This window comes from Drosophila biarmipes, chromosome 3L (genome assembly GCF_025231255.1).
Source record: "Drosophila biarmipes strain raj3 chromosome 3L, RU_DBia_V1.1, whole genome shotgun sequence".
NCBI lineage: Eukaryota > Metazoa > Arthropoda > Insecta > Diptera > Drosophilidae > Drosophila > Drosophila biarmipes.
The window spans coordinates 5,570,037-5,588,846 of record NC_066613.1 but is presented as its reverse complement, the minus strand read 5'-3'; the positions used below and the strand labels follow the sequence as shown (position 1 = coordinate 5,588,846).

Here is an 18,810-nt window from a genome sequence, read left to right as displayed (position 1 = left end):
TTCCTGCACCCAAGTGGGGACGGGAAAAAATTCGCAGGGCCCATAAAAATAATAATAAATTGTCCTTTCCCCCTTTTGTGGGAAATTGCAGGACAAACAGTTGTTAAAAGCTCCCAGAGTCGTAAATTTATGGGGGATGTGTGGGGGAGGCGAGTGGATACATCGGACTGGTAGGTATCCAGAAGTGTGCATATTGACTCGCACATCGCAGCTCCCCCGCCCTTTTTCGAGGGCGATTAATGCTAATAGAAGAGCCCCGCCCAAAAATTAAGACCAACAAAGACAGGAACCAAAAGGGGTGGGAAAACCCTTTGTGGACTTTCTACCGACTGGCTGGCGTCGTTTTCTTCAATCTACTTTACTTACTTATTTGTTTATTCAACAAAAACACTCAAATTGCGACCAAGACAAGCCCACATATTGCCAATGACGAAGACGCAGAGAAGAAAGGCGGAAAATCAGTCGTCGGGGAAAACTGCCCTACAGGTAGGCGGACATTGATAAGGGCGAGTTCCTTGCATGTTTTCATGGAAAATTGTTTCGCTTTTTGCGTCCCTGGAAGCCGAGGCCCAACGGCAGATTGACAAGGGGCGGAGGAAAATGCGACATATTTGCAAAATTGTTTGCTTTCGCTGAAAAAGAACTTAAAAGCGAGCGAGGGTTGCTTCGGGATTAACAAAACACGAATCGAATAACATAAAGTATATGTGAATAAAGGGTATTTACGAATTGTAACTCAAAACTTGAACAACTTTTCGCAGGAATTCTATTAAAAAAAGTAAAAAGTTGATCATTTTAACATATATTTCTTTAAACATGTCTTATTAACCTTTTTAATATATTCAAAAAAAATTTGAAATGGTGTTGCTTTACCATTAGGTAAAAGGGCCGGACTTAGGACCCACTTAATTTATCGTTTAAGCCCTCGCTAATAATATTAATAACATTTTCAAAAAGATACCGCTAACACTACATCACTAGAACGAACAGGCAACGTTTCTAATTAATCAAACATTAAAACTAAAACTTATCCACAAAATGTATAACTGATAAGCCGACCCCCTCAAACTAGCTTATCTGTTGCTTTCGGCATATTGGGGAACTTAATTTATGCATATGAGGGGCTGGGACTGTGGTCCAAAGAAAGTGGCAGAGGGCACTTTAGGACAGGAACTGGCAATCGGCACTTTCGGGGAAGCAGGGGAGCAGGTGCAGGAAGCGGGGAAAACACTGCCTCCGGTCAAATCGACACCGTCTTGTGGCAGCGCCTAGAAACAACCAGTCGGAAAGGGCCATTAATGCCAAGTTAAAACAACATAATTTAGTGCCGGGCCTTTGGGCCCAAACATAAACAATTCCCCGGCACAACGAACGGGGCGACAAAGGCGTTGAAAGGCCCCTTAAATGGTTTCCTCCTTGGCCAGAGGTGAGATTCGGGGGAAGTCGGAGGGCAACAATGTTGCCCAAATCGGCGAATAGATTAGCAGCCTTGTGGTGGGTAGATTACAATTATGTAAATTCAGTTTCGGGCAAGTCAAGCTGTATGTTTATTATTTTCGGATTTCCAGGAATCTCAACTCACTTCGGCGTTTAAGCTGTGTGATTTTGGATAAACAGCGCGTAATTGCGAGAGGAAAATTATCCGAGGGGATTGTCGACATTAAATTGCACAAATTATAGTATATTTTTTAAACATTTATTTGAATGATACTACTAAAAACGTCACTGTTTTTATATTTTCTAAAACACAATATTGACTTTTGCATTGTCGCGTTGTGGTACATAAACTATCGAACCAGACAGATCCGAGCTTTGAACTTGGCCAATGAAGTGCACTGACCTTGATTTTGCGTTTGCATCGCTTTTCGGTAGCCTTTTTGGCCAACCTTTCATATGAATTTTCCACCGCAGCTTTCGACCGTGAAAAAGTGTATAAAACTTGGCTCAAAGGCCAGTAGTGAGCTTAGTTGACGTTGAAATATTTATTGCTTCATTGAAAATATTTTGGTATTTGTGATTGCTTTGGCTTACAATTTAGTTATGAAGTTATGATAAGCTGTCAGCAAAACTTAAAGGAGATGTCACTCTTTTTGCTCGATTTGACATAAGTGCATGACTGGGAAATTCCCGCATAATTGGGCATAAGTGAATAAACAAACAAACGAACAACTATAGTTAATACCACCATAGAGCATTCTTGCACCAGTCTACTGATTGTGTTTCAATGGTCTTTTGTCTGCGTCCTCCTCTGGCACTTGTGACATGTCATGTCCCGCAGGAGTAATGCCATGAAACAAAAGCAGCAAAAAAGCTTTTCCATTGGCCAAATCAAATTACTCCCAACTTTTGGGAGACCACAGAAATGCGTACAAAATTAATTTAGCCTCGTTTCCGTTTCACCAACTTTTTTGTCAACGCTTACTATATGGGTGCTGCGTTTGGGTTCCCTCTTGGCTATTAAAAAAGTGACGATTTTTCATAATTGTTCACACTTGAATAATTCGGAAAAATTTAAATGGGTTTGCCTCTGTGGAATTCTGATTTGTATGACTCTGAGTGTTAATTATAAACAACAAGCCAGTCTCCAACAAAGATACAAATAAAAGACACGATACAGTTTTTAAAATTGGTTTACCTATCACGAACCCCAGTTCTAAGTTGAAATGATTCTTAATTTATTGACTACTTCTAACACTTTTTAAAAGCTGGAGGAAACTTTCTGATTGATGTTGAACGCGATGAAGGAAATATAACCAAAAAGATTTAATTCTATTCAAATAATTACATTAACCAATTACTTTTCTTAAATCAATATGACTTTTTGATTGAGCTCCATTCAGAGACCTTCAATTATAGCTTCATTGACATGGAAAGTTCTAAATTGGGAGGTGTATGAGTGAATTATCAATGCATAAATCAGCGTTCTTTCATTTTGCGCTTGCCACGATACAAACAACAATCTGTACATTGGTAGCGTCAAGTTTTCCCCCGGGACACATGTGGTAAGAGCTGAATGGTGCCTTTTAGAAACATATTTGACGCAAAATGTAGGTCCTAATTGGTGGAAGAACAAAGATGCGCAACTGCGGTTTGACTCGAGTTAAGTGTCAATCAATGTTGTCTCAAAGCTCAGTTCAAAAATAAATCACAACTGGATTTTTTTCTGAGCTTTGAAATAAACAAAAACAAAACATTCAAGTTTTGTAAAAATTAAACTAAATGTTATTCAAAGAGGACATTATGGGCAGGTAATGCTTAAACAACGCACAGAAGATATGCTGTAGTTTTAAAGATGGTATTTTGTAGTGTTCAAATAAATGGCTAATAAAACGTTTTCAATTGTACCACTTAAACTGCTTTCGAATAGCGCTGAACAATGCGCTGCCTAGATCCAGGGGCTTCATCGATCTCCCCGGTTTTTAGGCCCTCATCTGTGGGCGGTTTTGGTGCGGCGTACATTACCACGGTCCCATGAATGAGTGGCTTCCAAAGCGGACGATATAGTCGAACGGCGGAGCAGAGTGGCGGAAATCAAGAGGGAACTCGGCTGGTCGGTCGCCGGGACAACGAAAATCGCTGCATTTTGGGTTCGCTCATTTCACGCTCTGCCAGCACAGAAGGAGGAGGCTTATGCCCTTGTCGGTCCCATTGACGTAATGCTCCATATGGTTGTTGTCACGGCGGTGGCGGCTTTTGTTGCACTGGTTGCTGGCATAATGTCGACTTATGCGTAAAACGAGCTAAAACGCAGACTGGATACTGGCTTTAGTGACATATACTAATTTTTACATATATTTGGCATCATTTCGAATATAATTGAAACAAAGAATTCTAATCGTGGACTTGAAAAACACAACCAAACTAATGTGCATTTATAAAATTAGTCAATAAGCAAGCCTATTTAAACAGTTGAAAGTGCAGGACTGACAAGTACCCACAATGTACACACTCCGTTCTGAATATTTTGTGCCTCAATTAGAGCATTATTGCACAAACACCACAAACTAATTATACAATGCTATGCAAATTGCATTCACTCTGTTCATAATACCCACTAATCCATCATGGTGCAGCCACTAAAACTCTAAACAATTAGCAAAATGCCAAAGAAGGAAGGCTTGCGTCCTGGGCCGCCAATTACTGAAAGGAGTCAAGAGATCTCAAGCTTTCTTCTGGCGAATTTGCATATATGCAAATCTAATTACTGGCACAAGGATATTGAGGACTCTCAGAAAACTAACAGACAGCTGGCGTCCTCCTTTGTTGCTTTGTTGAACTGAGCCGAGGCGCTGCCAATGATATGGCCATGGTCACCGGGAGTCTGCCATGTTATATCTAATTTATGCAGTGCCAACGACTTCCAAGTGTCTATTTATAGTGGAATTTTTGCTACACATCCCACGGTAAAACGTGAAATTTTAATACGCAAACACAATTGGTTTTTGCCAACTGGCCAACACAGCTATTAAAAAACCACAATCCCCTGTTAACTGATAGGCCAAATAATATTTCTTTAAAATAAAAAGAGGCCAGCGACTTCTTTCCTCAAGACTTGTGGAATTTTTTATTATTTCAGCTACAAACATTGATACGAGCTGTGGAAATTTTTACACAACAGCAACACTCTCAATCAATTTCTTATTTGTTTCTGACACTGCTCCTTATTTTTTCCCGATTTCTGTTTATTACTTCAGCAACGCGCGAAAAACTTATCAGGCTTGACAGCAAAGAAAATTGTGAAGGAAAAATATTTGGCGTGTTCCTTTTTTTTGCTCGTTTGTCATAAATGGATAGTTAAACAAAGTGACAGTAATTTTGCAAGGTGTGATCGCAGCTAAGATGCTCTGATAAATAAGAAAGTACATCTATGCAGTTAAGACTGTAGGCACTTAAAATGCCAAAATGTTTCGCAGTTCAAATTTTTGTTGCAGAACTATAAAGATTCCAGTATGAAAAGTTTAATAATTCCGTAAAAATTTCATTAATTACTAGCCTCGTAATTACTTCTTAAATCTTCCTAAACCTTACACTTTTAAACAACACCAACTATTTGACCCTGACACTGTGGCTTGCCTTGTTTTTTAGTTTATTGAAAAAAAATCGATACGTTTTATTAGATTCATTTAGTATATTACTTCTAATTTGATTATAGGCGTGAAATTTATTCTTCACAGTTGACATTTTTGTTATGTATTTTTGATGGGAATATTTATACATATGTAAGGGATTCAGACGTTTTTCGTTTCTAGGAAAAAGTCCCATAATTGAAAATAAAAAAGAAACAAAAAGTATTTTAACGTGGTCAATGTAATCATTCGATTTCTATCCGTAAACATTATGTTTTTCAGAAAAATCTTATTATATTCCCTTTAACACAGAATCTGGGCATCCAAAAACCATTAGGTGCTCGAAAGCTTTCAAAACATTCACGCATACACTTTTAAAAACAGGCATTCCATCCAAGAACAGAAGACTCAAATTGAATTAGCAGGACGCTAAATGATCACACGGTCGCTCTAAAAAAACAAGAAAAGTACAAAATTCACAGCTAAGAAGAAGAAAATACAATTTTTGTTGCTAGCGAAATTCGCAAAAAGATACAATGCTGCTGTATAGACCAAGCGATACTACACAGATACAGACAGATAAAGGTACAGATACAGATACTCAGATAGAGATACGCCCAGGCCACATATTATTTTTACACACACGAATAAAGCCACAGCTAGAGATAGAGATAGATAGCGAGATAGAACTGAAAAAGGTTGGGCGACAATTTTCGCTCCAAGTTCCAGAGGCCCGCTCAGGGACGGTACTGACGATGGCCCATCCATTCTGGCGTAGTTGTTGCCTCTATTTTTAGAACATTAGATGATAAGATTGCGTCGTGGCCGAACCGCAAAACTTTTTGCGGTTTTAGCGAAAATACATACACGTACAACAAAATATAAAAACGAAGCAGAAGACAAATTTGGTCAAACACATTCTAGGAGCGATATTCATTCAAGATTGCACTACTACTGCTATGTCATCCCACGCAGAATATGTTCGCTGCAAATCTCTTTTTAAATTTCCCGAAAAATATAGTTTAGTTGTTTATCAAAATGTGCTAGGCTGCAGGAAAATAGTTTTCTACTTATACTTCGAAACTTAAAACTGTTTTAATTATGTTTGGGTTCCACCTAATTAGGAAGCATAATTCCCTTGCCACAACTTCGTATGCCTGAGAAGTAAATTCAAACTAATTACAAACACAAGTTGTTTGCTCCAGAGCTTCTGCAGGCCATTCTATATTTAAACTTAAAGTTTGGCGCTTTGTGAAAACAACAACCAGGAAAAGACTAAACAAATGCTGCTTAAAATATATTTTAGTTTGTACATTCATATTGGCGGACGCGACTATAGAGAGATTTTGGTTCATAGAAAATACGCTAGGTTTGGTTTACTATGCAAGTAAATGAGAATCGTTAAAATAGAAAAATGATGACTTTAAAAACAAAAAACGTGAAAATTTAGGTTTTTTCAAATGAATTAAATTCCTCCTTTTATCATAATATACTCCGAATCAGAATTCCGCAATAGGTTAAGACTTTACCCAAACTTAAATAAATAAATACCCACACTTTATAAATGAATAACCGAAAACACCTGCTCAATCTGACTGGTAGAGACGACGGCAGGGTTGGCTTTGAAGCCAGAAGTAAGGAGTCGAACGTATTTATTACTTAATATTTTGCAAGCAAACAGCATGGTTGTGGGGGAAACATTTGTATTTCTGGGCACATGTTGACACAGAACAGATACCCGAAAAAATCCAATTCAAAGTTCAAGTTATGAACATTTTGCGTATCTGCCAGTTGCCAAAAATAATATTCTGTAAGGTCTCGAGGAAGCTGTCAATTACACCCACCACCCACAAGCTCACACACTCATGGGCAAATAGCGAGCGCCCCACTATAAATACACAAACTTATGTATTAATAGAACGCTTTCAGACATATCGAACATTTCAATTTCATAGCAAACCGAGAATAATGTAAACATTCGAAAAATCCAAAAAATGCAGTACAACGTTTTACTTTTTCTCAACTTTTCCACACCATAAAAATTTAATTCGACCAGAAAACGCAAATGGAATCGTTAGGAAGTATCTCTAAAGGCGAGGCAGTCTGAAAGAGGTGGAGGGAAGCGCTTGAAGCCACATTGGCAATTTGAGCACTCCCCCACCGAGCTCTCACAGAACGATAGGAAAAGCCAACTTGTTGCGGTTCATCGCCGGCATTTTAGTGGCCAACTTTTATCGACTTCTCCGTGCACTGCGTGGCGGTAAAAATCAGGAAAATTCGAGAAGGAGCAAGGGTCGCTGGTCCCCACTGAATTGACCGAAGTGTTTGGGTTTCATTGCATTGACTCCGCCACGGACACCGCTCTCGCATCCGTGCCATTATTCGGCTCGATTTTCAATTACCAAAAAACACTGGTTTCCGGAAAACAAATTGCAAGGACAACTGCCACCGGAAATTTAATTCGAAGGCATTTAATCGCCTATATCTACATACATAAATTTATAAGTCGAAATCATTGATCAATGACTGAAATAATAGTCATATTTGCAAGTATTTTCATTGAGATTTAAAATACATCAAGTACATTTTATGCACCATTTTTAATCCTGTATAGGTTTTGTACAACTGTTTAAAGTAAATTACGTTTTTTGTTATAAAACATCTTTTATAATTCTGTAGAAATAGGTTTTCGTGTTAGTCAGTAAACTTTACAGTGAATTTACGTGTTTTAAGAAGTGGGCCCCGGGATAAATCATTTCCACATTTATAAGTATTTCAAAGGTGTTTAGTTATTCGAGAGATATTTTGGGTAGCGAAAATAAAACTTGCCCTTCCTTAAGCATGAGTTATGCAACATATGTAGTTTCTTTCCAGTGCGGTTCCGCGGGGTTCTGAGGGGTTCTCGATAAAGAAGAGGGTTACTTACACGGACTGCCCTTGTAGGTTGTCAGCAGCTTTTGCCAGAGATCGCTCGTTTCTCGCTCTGCCCGTTTATCCGCAGTTTTCGCTTCGGATGCCTCCCACGTTGGCGCTCGGATTTACAGTTAGATAAACTTTTTGTTTTCCACGATCTCCGCGTTTCCTTTTCTACTCTCCTGTTTCTTGTTGGGTTTTTGCACTGTGTTTATTTTTCTAATTGGCTTGCTTTTTGGTTGTTTAACGATTGTTCACTTTGTGCTTTTTGTTACTGTGGTTGCTATTTACTCGCGTTCGCTCTGCATATGGAAAATATTGTGGTTAATATACATTTCATCGCGCGCTGTTGTTGTTGCACGTAGAGAGAGAGTGGGAGAGAGTGAAAAACTAACTAATATCGTAGCGGTAAATTTCACGAAAAGGGAAATGGTTGCGAAAAGAGAGCATAAAAGAGAAATGCATCGCGTTCCCAAGAGAGAGAGAGAGATTACAGCGAAGAATCTGGAAGAACAATGGCCGATAGATCAGAGGAGAAATGTTTAAATTGTAATGTGTTACGATTTTTTAAATATGGTTTTCGAAATGCAAAGCAGAGTGGGCAACGTTCCCACACCGATACTCGGTTCCCCAAAATTACACTTTTCTGCTGTTCAGCGAATTCCGTGGTTGCGGTAAAGGTGCGCTTGGAATTGGGAGTTGGCTTATCAGGGACCCGAAACAAATCTGTTATCTTTGAACTTCTCTCCCTCTCGCTCACTCACCCGAAAAACAATTATCACAAATTCCAGTTTTCGTTATTTCTTCGTTTTTTCCCCGTATTGTTGTAAACTTTGTGGCGCTGCGGCTGCGGCTGCGACTGCGAACACGCTTGTTAACACATTTGGCGGAATTTGTTTTTCATTCAATAATAATTATTAGCACAAACCGCACAGAATATTCGAAATGCTATTCGGCTTTTTGCTTTTTTCACCTTTTTCGCACTCGTTGGGTTTTGTTTTTGCCCCAATCCAATCAGAAAAATATATATTAAACATACATATGCATAATATCGTTTTCCCTGTGTGCGTGTGAGTGCGAGAGCGTGAGTGGGGCGCACGCGGCTTGGCGATCCGAAAAACAACTTGAAGCGCAGGCGAATAGAATAATACTGAAAGCCCCCAACGAAAATGGGGCGAGCGACACCGCATGCTCCCCAGAGATGTCGCTTCGGCCTTTTCCAGCTACTTCTGACTTACTTATTAATCAGGATTTTTTCCCTGCCCATGGAATAAATCCGTTCGAAACGGTTGAGATCTTTTCAAAAATGTGAATCTCCGATTCCGACAGGGCACAACAACTGATCTGGCCAATCTAACCAGTTGACTTTGGGCCTCCCATTATCGATTGACAAGAAGAAGAACTCAGAGCTGCACCGAAAAAACATCGCCTAACTATCGCATAAAAGGGTCCACCCGGGAAATATTCGGAATGGCAAAACTTTGTGGATGGTGGATAGAACGACGCTATGATTTTTTAATGGGAATCTGGGTTCTTAGCATTAACAGAAATTTTCGGTTCTCTCTTATTTCTAATTTATAGTACGAAAACTAAGATTTTCACATTCCTTTTGCCTTTTAAAGACCTTAAATAAGTCAAAATTGTGGGAGCCCAAATAAAACCCTTTTATTTCCTAACCAGTAGGTATTGTTCACCAACGATTTACTCCCCTCTCTTGGCATCACTGATTTGCATGCTCCGTTCGGCTCTTCTCTCAGAGATGATTTCTTATGTGTTCTCTCTCTCGCTAATTGACGCTGCCGCTGCGGATCAACATGTGTGTGCTGAGAGAGGGAGAGAGAGCGGTCAGAGAGGGAAATCAGTTCTCTCACGATCACCTCTCTCGCTCGCACACATTCATGCAATGGGCATCTGCAGCGAATTCTATTTTTAAACTTAAATTAATATTGTTCTTTATTTTATCAGCAGCGGCGCGAAAATAAAGCAGGCAGCGTCGACGTTCGTAGGCGGCTGCTGCGAGGAAGAGGATGAGAGAGAGGGAGCGGCGGGGGCCAGAAAACAAATAAATAACACGAGAAAAACTAGACGCTGCTAATCAGGCAGAGGAAAGATATCACTGCTCACTGCGCTCTGCCCCTGTCCCGCTGCCTCCCCGTCCCATCCGTGTGCGAAAAGCCAGGCTCGCTCTTTCTCGCTCTGGCTCTCTCCATCTTCTTGCTCGCTATCACCGCTTGATAAGAAATGCGTTAATCTTTATTAAGCGCTGCCCTGTGTGCCAGTGTGTGGGTGCTCATTCCACTTGGACGTGCGTGTGTGCGATGCGGAGTATTTACATGGGAGTTTTTCAATTTCTGTTGACAATTTCCGTTGGAAACTTTTCGCTAAAAAGGTGCGAAATAAATCTGACAAAGTCCAAAAGGAAAATGTAATTTATGCATAAGGCGGCAGAAACAGGAAAACAAAGAGCGCGAGAACGAGCAGAAAGAAGTAATAGAAAAATCGGCCCAGAACAACAACTTGTTGGATGACTCAATGTTACAGTGGGATAAAGTCCTGAAATCCACAAATACGCTTATTCTTCAAAGATGAGCATATCTAATCAAATTCCTATTCCCAGAGACGTCGTCCACACAAAGAATTTATTTGAAAACCAACTATTTTTGTTATTTAATTGGCACACTGGCAATGACTTCAATAAAAACATACGACATGAAGCTACATACAAAAGAAAATATAAAGTAAAAATGTTTGCTAATACATATGTATACGTGCCATGTCCTATTTATTTATTTTGATTTTTTTATATAGTTCATAAAAAAAGTTCAGTTGAATTTGCATAAATAAAAATTCCGTCTTTTGAGCTACATATATTCATTCGTTACTAATAATTTGATATATTTGCTTGAAAATGATAAGGTTTAAGAAAAAAGTGCATAAGTACACCAAGTCCAATTTAATTTATTTTACTTTATTATAAAAAAATATAGTGTGGGCGTTAAACCTATGCGTATTTGTGGGAGTGGATTAGTCTAAGGTAAGCTTTAAAGGAGGGCTTAAAAGTAACAAGTTTGGAAGGGACATCAACTAGGTTAAGGGGTGAGGACAATACTGTTTATAAAGACCTTTTTATTAAGACCCAAAAGCAATCGTTGGGTTTCAATTAATAAGTGTGCGTGAAAATAGGACTACACCTACGATCAAATTTTTGGGATCAATTTGGTCCTTTGGTGTTCAGCGGGACTCAAACCACTAACTATCAAAAAAACATCTAAAAAATGAGCTTCGAAAACAATGAGCACTCTGAGCAACTCATACATTATGTTATCCTGCGGCACTAAGCTTCTTTGTGTAAAAGGCAAAAAACCTTTCCCAAGTGGCAAAGTGGTCCTATATTAGGGTAAATTGGATAGGGCCACATTAATGGCACTTTTTTTTGGGTTTACAAAAACCAAAATTTCAATGCGTTTCTTGAGTACGTTATTGAGAAAGCCAATTTAATTTCTAAGAAAATCGAAAAATATTAAAATTTTTCAAGTTTCCACCAAATTATTGGGTCAAATTTACAAGAAAAATTTGTATTGAATTGAATAAAGTTATTTTTACACTTTTCCTTCCGGGCATACATATGTCCAAGCTTTTTGGGTCGGAGGTGCCACAGAAATTCAGTTTTCGTGTCACATACTTTCTTTTTATTTTGCTAAAAGGGGCTTAACAAATAAATCGAAGTGCTGAGAATACTCTGTCGCCAGCTTCCCGACTAGTTATGCTTGATTTATGTGGAGCAAATCTACCTGTGGCCGTCTCCAATCGGCGCCCTTTAAGACTTTGCGCCACAGCCAGGCAGTAAAGAGGCCTCACTTGTTGCACACACACCCTCGGAAGAACACCCCTACGAACGTACAGACACACATGGAAGAGCGAGGACGGAGAGAGCGATCGTTTTATCAGTCGCGCCCCGCTATTTTTAGACTTTTCAAGCCAAAAGCGGCAAAACACCCGAAAAGCAAACGGATTCAGGGTAAAACCGCCCATGGTGCAACTTTGTCGGGGGGGTGGCAACCCTGCCTGGGGGCGGGTGACCAGTTGTGATAATGCAGCGAGACGGGACCGAATGCAAGTTTGTGCGTGTGCGAGCGAAGCGACGAAAGTGCGTGAGCGGCGGCCCAAACAAAAACAAGGCGGAGAGCAAGGCGCTTTGTTTTTATTTGCTTCTGTCGCTGCTTTTCCAACGACGTGACAAGTGCAAAGAGCGCCAAATCGGACGTTTTTATGCATGGGCCGCCTTTGCATTGTGAAACTTTTCCGACGTGCCTTGCGGTTGTGCATTTGTTTTATCACTCTGCACTCTGCCAGTGCGATCGTGTGGGTGCCGTGCCGCCGAGTGTGCAAGTGTCTGGTTTTCGAGGAGCAAATCAGAACGCAATTAGCGCTGCGGCGCCTCGCCCGCTATCATTTCGTTCACAGTCACTGGCTTTCACACTGCTTCTGCCTTGCTTCGTTTTAGTCCACACCGCTTAACGAACAGTTCGATCTGCGCAACGTACTTTTAAATTTGCCGCTTCGGCTGCGAGACTCGTCCGCGCCTTCCGTTTTCCGCTTCCGTCCGTTTTGACATTCGGTGGAGAAAGTAGAATGAAATTTGAAAGGAGAGGTGGATGGAAACATCGGTGGAATCATCGGTGCATCGATGTTTGCGAACTTTCGGACACATCGATGTTTGTGGCGACTATCGATGTTTTGTCATCGCTACTGCAGGAGAGTAATGAAACTAACAGAAGTAAAACTAATAACATAAGTAAAAGGTATACCTAATAATTTATAAGTTTTTTATTTTTAAACTCACAGGTCCCTCTTTTCTCTTTCAGATAAGTGGCTCGTTAGGTAGCCACCTATCGATGAAAGGTTCGTGTCCTAGATTGAAGTCTCCGGAATTGGTGAATAAAAGCGAAGGCGCAAACATGACCGAAGTCAAGAGGAGCCTTTCCGTCCATTCATAGAGGGCGCTCCACCTTCCCAGACTCTGTTTTCCCTTTCTGCCGCAGTGGCGCTGCCGTTTCTCTGCCGCTGTTAGAAAATAACATCAATGCAAGAAATTAAAAATTTTTCTTTGTAATCAAATCATACAATTTAAAAAACAAGTTGTTTCATTGTCGATTTCGAGTATTCAGAACTTTTAAATAACTACTCTTCCGGGTGCATTTTCATGTGTCGCTGTAGATGATATTTAGTCCGAAAGCTCTTCGCGCATTCGGTACACTTGAAATTTTTTCCTGCGTGCGTTAGCATGTGTTGATTGAGGTAGGAGTTCCTGGTAAACTTCATTGAGCAATGGGAGCACTTAAATGTTCTCTTTCGCCCCTTTTTGTGCGTTTGCAAGTGCATCGCAAGAGTGCTTTTTTGTCTAAAAGCTGCCGAGCATTGGGGACACTTGAATGGACGTTCTCCTGTGTGGGTTCGCAAGTGCTCCTGCAGAGTAGACTTCCGGGACAAAGTCTTTGGGCAGTGGGTGCACTGGAAAGATTTCTTTCCTTCATGCGTCAGCATGTGTCGCCTGAGGTTTGGCTGAAACGCAAAGGCCATCGAGCACTGGGAACACTTGAAGGGTCGCTCTCCAGTGTGGGTTCGCTGGTGACGGGACAGGGCCGACCTCCCTCTGAAACTATTTGAGCACTGGGTACACTTGAATGGTTTTTCATTTGTGTGGGTTCGTAAGTGGAACTGAAGAGTGGATTTTTCCGCAAAGGCTTTTGAGCAATGAGAACACTCAAAAGGTCGCTCTCCTGTGTGCTTCATCATGTGTCGCTTAAGATTTGTTCGAAAAGCAAAGCTCTGCGAGCACTGGGAACACTTGTATGGTCGTTCCCCCGTGTGGGTTCGCAAGTGCAGGCTTAGACCGGAATGCTGATTGAAAGCCTTCGGGCACTGGGAACACTTGAAGGGACGGTCTCCTGTGTGGGTTCGCAAGTGCGCCTGAAGATGCGTGCCCCGAATAAAAGTCCTTGGGCAATGGGTGCAACTAAACGGCCGTTCTCCTGTGTGGGTGCGTAGGTGAATCAGAAGATGTGAGTTATGGGCATAAGTTTTTGGGCAGTGCAATCACTGAAAGGGACGTTCTCCCGTGTGGGACCGCATGTGTCTAGCAAGATTTTGTTTATTTGGATACTTCTTTGAGCACAGGGAACACTGGAACGGTGTTTCTCCTGAGTGTGTTTGCAAGTGTGCTTTAAGACAAGCTGAATCTATGAAGGCCTTCGAGCAGTGAGAACACTTAAATTGTTGTTCTCCTGTGTGCACTAGCATGTGGTTCTTGAGGCTCTTGTTAAATGGAAACGTCTTTGAGCAGTGGGAACACTTATATGGGCGTTCTCCAGTGTGAGCTCTCATGTGCGCCTGAAAATGTGAGTCCTTCCTAAACGTTTTCACGCATTGCGTGCACTTGAAGGTTCCCTCTGCTTTGTGTATTTGCAAGTGTCTTTCTAGACTTTGCTTAGTTGTAAGACTCTTCGAGCATTGGGAACACTGGAACCGGCGTTTTTCCTTAGAAAGCCGATTATCATCGGCTTTAGAATCACTGTCATCAAGGTCTGGGGCATAGTCTTTGTCATTTTCAGAATCGTCGTCGTCGAAATCATCGTTAGAATCTTCCGATTCTAAATCATCTTCAGTCCGCTCGATTCTCTCCTGCGCATCTGTTCCAAAGCTATTTGCTTGGTGATTGTCTTCATTGCATTCGCCGTCTTTAATCATGTCTTCGTCGGAACAACCGGAACCTTCGTTTTCGCGTTCCTCTTCCTGTAGATCGTTGAAGAATCTGTAGAATTGGTCGCTTCTCTCGTAAGTTTCAATAATCTCGAATGCGTTTTTCACATCTTCAAGACAGGACGGGCAAACGGTTTTGGGCAGAATATCGTCTTTCTCAACTCTGCGGTCAGTGCACTTGGAAATCATGCTTGCGATGGACATGCCCGATTCATGCGTCGCATCCAAAATGTTGACCATTCTTGTGGAGTTTCCCAAGCAAACACGACAAATTGACGACTCCATCGATCTGAAAACATACCAAACATATTATTTGATTTTGCAAAAAGTCATACGTTGGTCCTAACTTAAGATTAAGAAAGTTAGTTCCAGAAAATAAGCACGTACGGTCCTCAATCGGATCCCTTATGCTGAAATATGAGAACAGGTGACAATGGGCACAGCACAATTTGGTCTGTAACGACGTGAAGACCGCAAGAGTTGATTTCGTTGTGTTTTAAAAGGCCTGACACCGGACTTATATATGATCATGGTTCATAATTCGCAGGGTACTTATGAAGGTCGTAAAATAAAAGTAGCTACTTAAATGTGTCCCAAAAAATATTCACCTGGTTCAGGTACCGGCGCCTCCAGAAGTGAAGGGTATTCCGACAGCTGCATCTTTTATTACTTGGGAATACTGAAATCATCCAGGTAAACGTAGGCATCGCCAAGACTATTGGGTTATTATTATTTCAGCATTGAACAGATTTACGATGCACAAATCAACATAAAAAGTATATGTGGAAGTCCTGACAGCTTATCCCTCTTGCACATAATGTCTAATGGAAAACGTTACCTAATGGAATTATATCGGCATACAAATTAAGACTTTATAAGTTCGGCTTGGAAGCGCAGTAGTGTGTAAGTGTAGTTTAACTTTATTAGTTCTTTACTAATTTAAATATGTGCAGCGCTGTTCCCGTCTTCTTTTTATATTCAAGTGCAATCGAGTTCACACTGTAATCGATGTCTGCTGTCTTATCGGTGCTTAATAAAAAGTACACACTGAAGTACAGAGCCTAACAAAACATATTGTTCACACTTAATACGATTTAGTATATATTCCCATGCGTTTACGCGTGCTTTATATTGTACCGTCTTAAGTTAGTATTCAGATCGGCTAGGAGTTTTACTTGTCGAACAATCTTATTTTAAGTGTGACAGAAGGTTTCCAAGTTTACCCGCAATGCATGTAACATGTTACTATCAAGGCGCGGAAAATTGAAGCAATTTAAAAGAGACGAATCTGCTGGTGCACAAACAATAAAAATAAGAGGAATGTAAAAAGGAATTCTTTATTTATCTTAATAAGTATTTTGAAGCTTTCTTCTAGTGGGGCGGATGCTCCTCAATCTTTTCCGAGTCATCTGCAGTGTACTTCCGATTCCCAATATGCCAACATGTTGTAACATATTGAACCCTCTGGTGTATTTTAATTGTTAAACAAAATAGCTTCAAGAGGGTCTATTAACTATGTTTATTAAGAGTTTAATAGAGGATTTTGGGTTATCACATGAGGATGTTGTTGCATCGCATCCCCGCTAGCATGGGCCGCTCCTTGGGTCCGGTGATGTACTGGCCGTACACCTGGAGGAACTCGCTCTGCTTCCTGGTGTACATCGATGCCTGCCGGCACAGGTCGACGTTCACGCGATTTTCCGTAAGATAAAAGCTTGAGTTGATGTGGATGTGGCTATTGCTGATGAAGATGTTCTGGCCTGGCTGGGAGTTGGCCGATCGAGCGGCTGCGGGCGATGATCCGGACACTTCGGCTATGGAGTCCGATCGCTTCCACAGTACTATGGGTTCCTCGGAGGGTTGGAGCATCTGGTGCTCTTTTCCGGACTCGGCACTCCCATAACTACTGGAACTGCTGCTGTCCCGCAGCTCTTGGAGGAGCTCACGCATGACCAGGCACTGCGATTGCAGGATACTGAGTTGTTCCTTCAGTTCCTCGTTGTGGTTCAGCCGAAAGGGATTCGATGGGTTCGGCTGCTCATGGGCAAGTTCCTCAGCTTGGGTCGCAGACCGCGCGGGCAGGGCATCGCGACACTTGAGATAGCTCCTGACCTGCACCTCCGCCAGCTGGAGCAGCTTGGACAGGCCCAAGGTCATGGCGAAGATCACCCCGAAGCTCTTTGCGAACTCGTAGGCGCCTCCGGAGGGACCCTGCACTGAGGAACTGTGGCACAGCTGCGGCTCAAACGTAATCCCAGGGCGCTCTACAAGAAAAGCATTTAAAACTGCGCCGAAAATAACTCCCGGTAATCAAGTGTCTTGATGTAAGGAAGTGAATATCTTTAAAATTTGTTTATTTTTAACATAAAAAAACTGTAATTAACCATAGTTACGTTACTTACTTATTTAAAATTATTTATGTATTTAACCATTTTTTATTATATTTTAAAAAATAGTTCATTTTGATTATTTGTTTAATGTAAAAATAACCCATTGACTGCGTTAAGAATATAGAATTGAATAGAATAGAACTGATACATTTTCAATTTTCAGATCATTCACCTCTAGTCAGTTAAATATAATTCTGCTAATAAAGATAACTGATTTTTTTTACCACTCCCAACACAATTATTTACTTAAATGAACTGGCCTGGGGTTCTCACCTGTGTAGAGTTCCACGCGGAAATCGGAGGAGCCACGCGTCTGGGTCTGGACCACATGCTGGAAACAGAGCAGGACCCAGGCCACGAAGGCCAGGGCGAATAGGAACAGAAAACTTATGCTTTCGAACATGATTCCCGAATTTGTGTTGTGTGCTAATAACATGTGTGGTTATAAAAACAACAATCGAGCAGGTCGAGCAGGTTTCGTGTGAAAAAGTTGAAAGTGAATGAAAATAAAAGTTGACAGCTTTATCAATGACAATATTCCTACTGAGATTTCCAGTTTTTTATTCTTTCATATCTTCGGTTTGGCGTTTAGCAGTTTAAGAAATTAATTTTCTACATTTTTTTAGCCTGTTCAATTTACGTTTTCTCGTCCTCATTTTCAACTTAAATTAGGTTTAAAAAGCAGTTAAACGAACTTCTTATCTTATCGATTTTGGAAGACGTATTGGTCGAACCTATCGGCAGTGTGACCGCAGCACGGCAGTGATAAAATGCCCATGTGTAGTAAAGACAGCAGTGTGCCCGTAGGTCGGCAAAAACTAGAACGAAACGTGATTTTTTAACTTAATTTCTTTGGAAGGAATTCATTTGTTTTGGCAAAATAAAATGGAGATGTTGGTATGTAGTGAGAATAATGCGAATGTGTAGACCTAACCGACGTTTATTTTAGCAAGGAGCATCGCTGCTGTCGCGGCCAGCCGATGAATTCGGCAACGACTCACTGGTGGAGGAAATGTGGGCCTCCAAAGCTCTGGAGCATGCCGAGGTTCACTTCAACGTGAGTTTGTTTAGTGCGGGGGAGTATCAACTGACAATAAAATCTCCGGTTCCCTGCAGCTGATCACCAGCGTCCATCCCTCCCAGCTGAAACTCACGCCCTACGACGACCAGATATATGCCACCTTCCGGCAGGATTTCCCGGATCTTCAAGTGGGCCGGCTCACCGATGACATCCTCAAGTCCGCCGTGGAGAAGCTTAAGTGGCGCCAGTTTGCCGAGAAGTTCAACAAGCTGGACGACTATTCGTATGGAACCCTGATGCGTGCCGATGCCAGCAAGGAGTTCTCTCCGGACAACTCCATCTTTGTGTTCCGGGTGCAGTTCCTCGCCATCGAGATTGCCCGGAATCGGGAGGGACTCAACGACGAAGTCCACAAGAAGCACAAGCCTGCCAGGAAGATCCCGGAGGAGACCCAGTAGTTCTTCGCCTTCGCTTAGGTTAAGTTGTAAAGACTAAATGCATTTTTTAGTGGTGTTCGTTTAGCTTCTATTGTAAAAATCAAATTATTTTTATAAAAATAATACACGTACACGATAAAAATACAACGCTGATTTTTAAAATCTTTTTTTTTGTTTAGACCATACATTCACTAATCTAATATTATTGAGGTATTCACCAATTA

General features: G+C 41.2%; 4 protein-coding genes across 10 annotated transcripts in view; 1 reads left to right on the top strand and 3 right to left on the bottom strand.

Moving 5' to 3' along the window:
- LOC108030818 (receptor-type guanylate cyclase Gyc76C) overlaps positions 1–12,616 on the bottom strand; it is a 40,187-nt gene extending 27,571 nt beyond the window's left edge. Inside the window, exons 1-2 of one of the 5 annotated variants that reach the window (XM_017103926.3) lie at positions 12,524–12,616; positions 7,993–8,281 (exon numbers count right to left, since the gene is read on the bottom strand). The gene's annotated coding sequence lies outside the window, so the exon portion shown is untranslated. Of the gene's footprint in view, positions 1–7,992; positions 8,282–8,743; positions 9,134–12,523 lie in introns of those variants that run through there. The other 4 variants (XM_017103925.3, XM_017103928.3, XM_017103927.3 and 1 more) reach the window with 4 other exon arrangements.
- Positions 12,617–13,932: 1,316 nt separating this feature from the next.
- Positions 13,933–15,701, bottom strand: LOC108030820 (zinc finger protein 431). Of its 3 annotated transcripts, none has more exons than XM_017103931.3 (3): positions 15,577–15,701; positions 15,347–15,453; positions 13,933–15,027 (listed from the first exon to the last, which is right to left on the bottom strand). In XM_017103931.3, exon 3 carries the CDS (start codon positions 15,021–15,023, stop codon positions 14,076–14,078), a length of 948 nt encoding a protein of 315 aa, XP_016959420.1. In that variant the 5' UTR covers positions 15,024–15,027; positions 15,347–15,453; positions 15,577–15,701; the 3' UTR covers positions 13,933–14,075. The 3 variants fall into 3 exon arrangements, with proteins under 3 accessions (XP_016959420.1, XP_016959421.1, XP_016959422.1); XM_017103932.3 differs by having other exon boundaries at positions 15,347–15,417; XM_017103933.3 differs by lacking the exons at positions 15,347–15,453; positions 15,577–15,701 and adding an exon at positions 15,126–15,214.
- A 532-nt stretch (positions 15,702–16,233) lies between these two features.
- On the bottom strand, positions 16,234–17,635 carry LOC108030771 (uncharacterized). The gene is made up of 2 exons (XM_017103823.3): positions 17,402–17,635; positions 16,234–17,002 (listed from the first exon to the last, which is right to left on the bottom strand). Exons 1-2 carry the CDS (start codon positions 17,562–17,564, stop codon positions 16,290–16,292), a joined length of 876 nt encoding a protein of 291 aa, XP_016959312.1. The 5' UTR covers positions 17,565–17,635; the 3' UTR covers positions 16,234–16,289.
- A 250-nt stretch (positions 17,636–17,885) lies between these two features.
- LOC108030878 (protein PBDC1) lies at positions 17,886–18,739 on the top strand. Its single transcript, XM_017104035.3, has 3 exons — positions 17,886–18,025; positions 18,078–18,185; positions 18,245–18,739. The coding sequence occupies exons 1-3, from the start codon at positions 18,014–18,016 to the stop codon at positions 18,605–18,607; spliced, it is 483 nt and encodes a 160-aa protein (XP_016959524.1). The 5' UTR covers positions 17,886–18,013; the 3' UTR covers positions 18,608–18,739.
- The last annotated feature ends 71 nt before the right edge of the window (positions 18,740–18,810 follow it).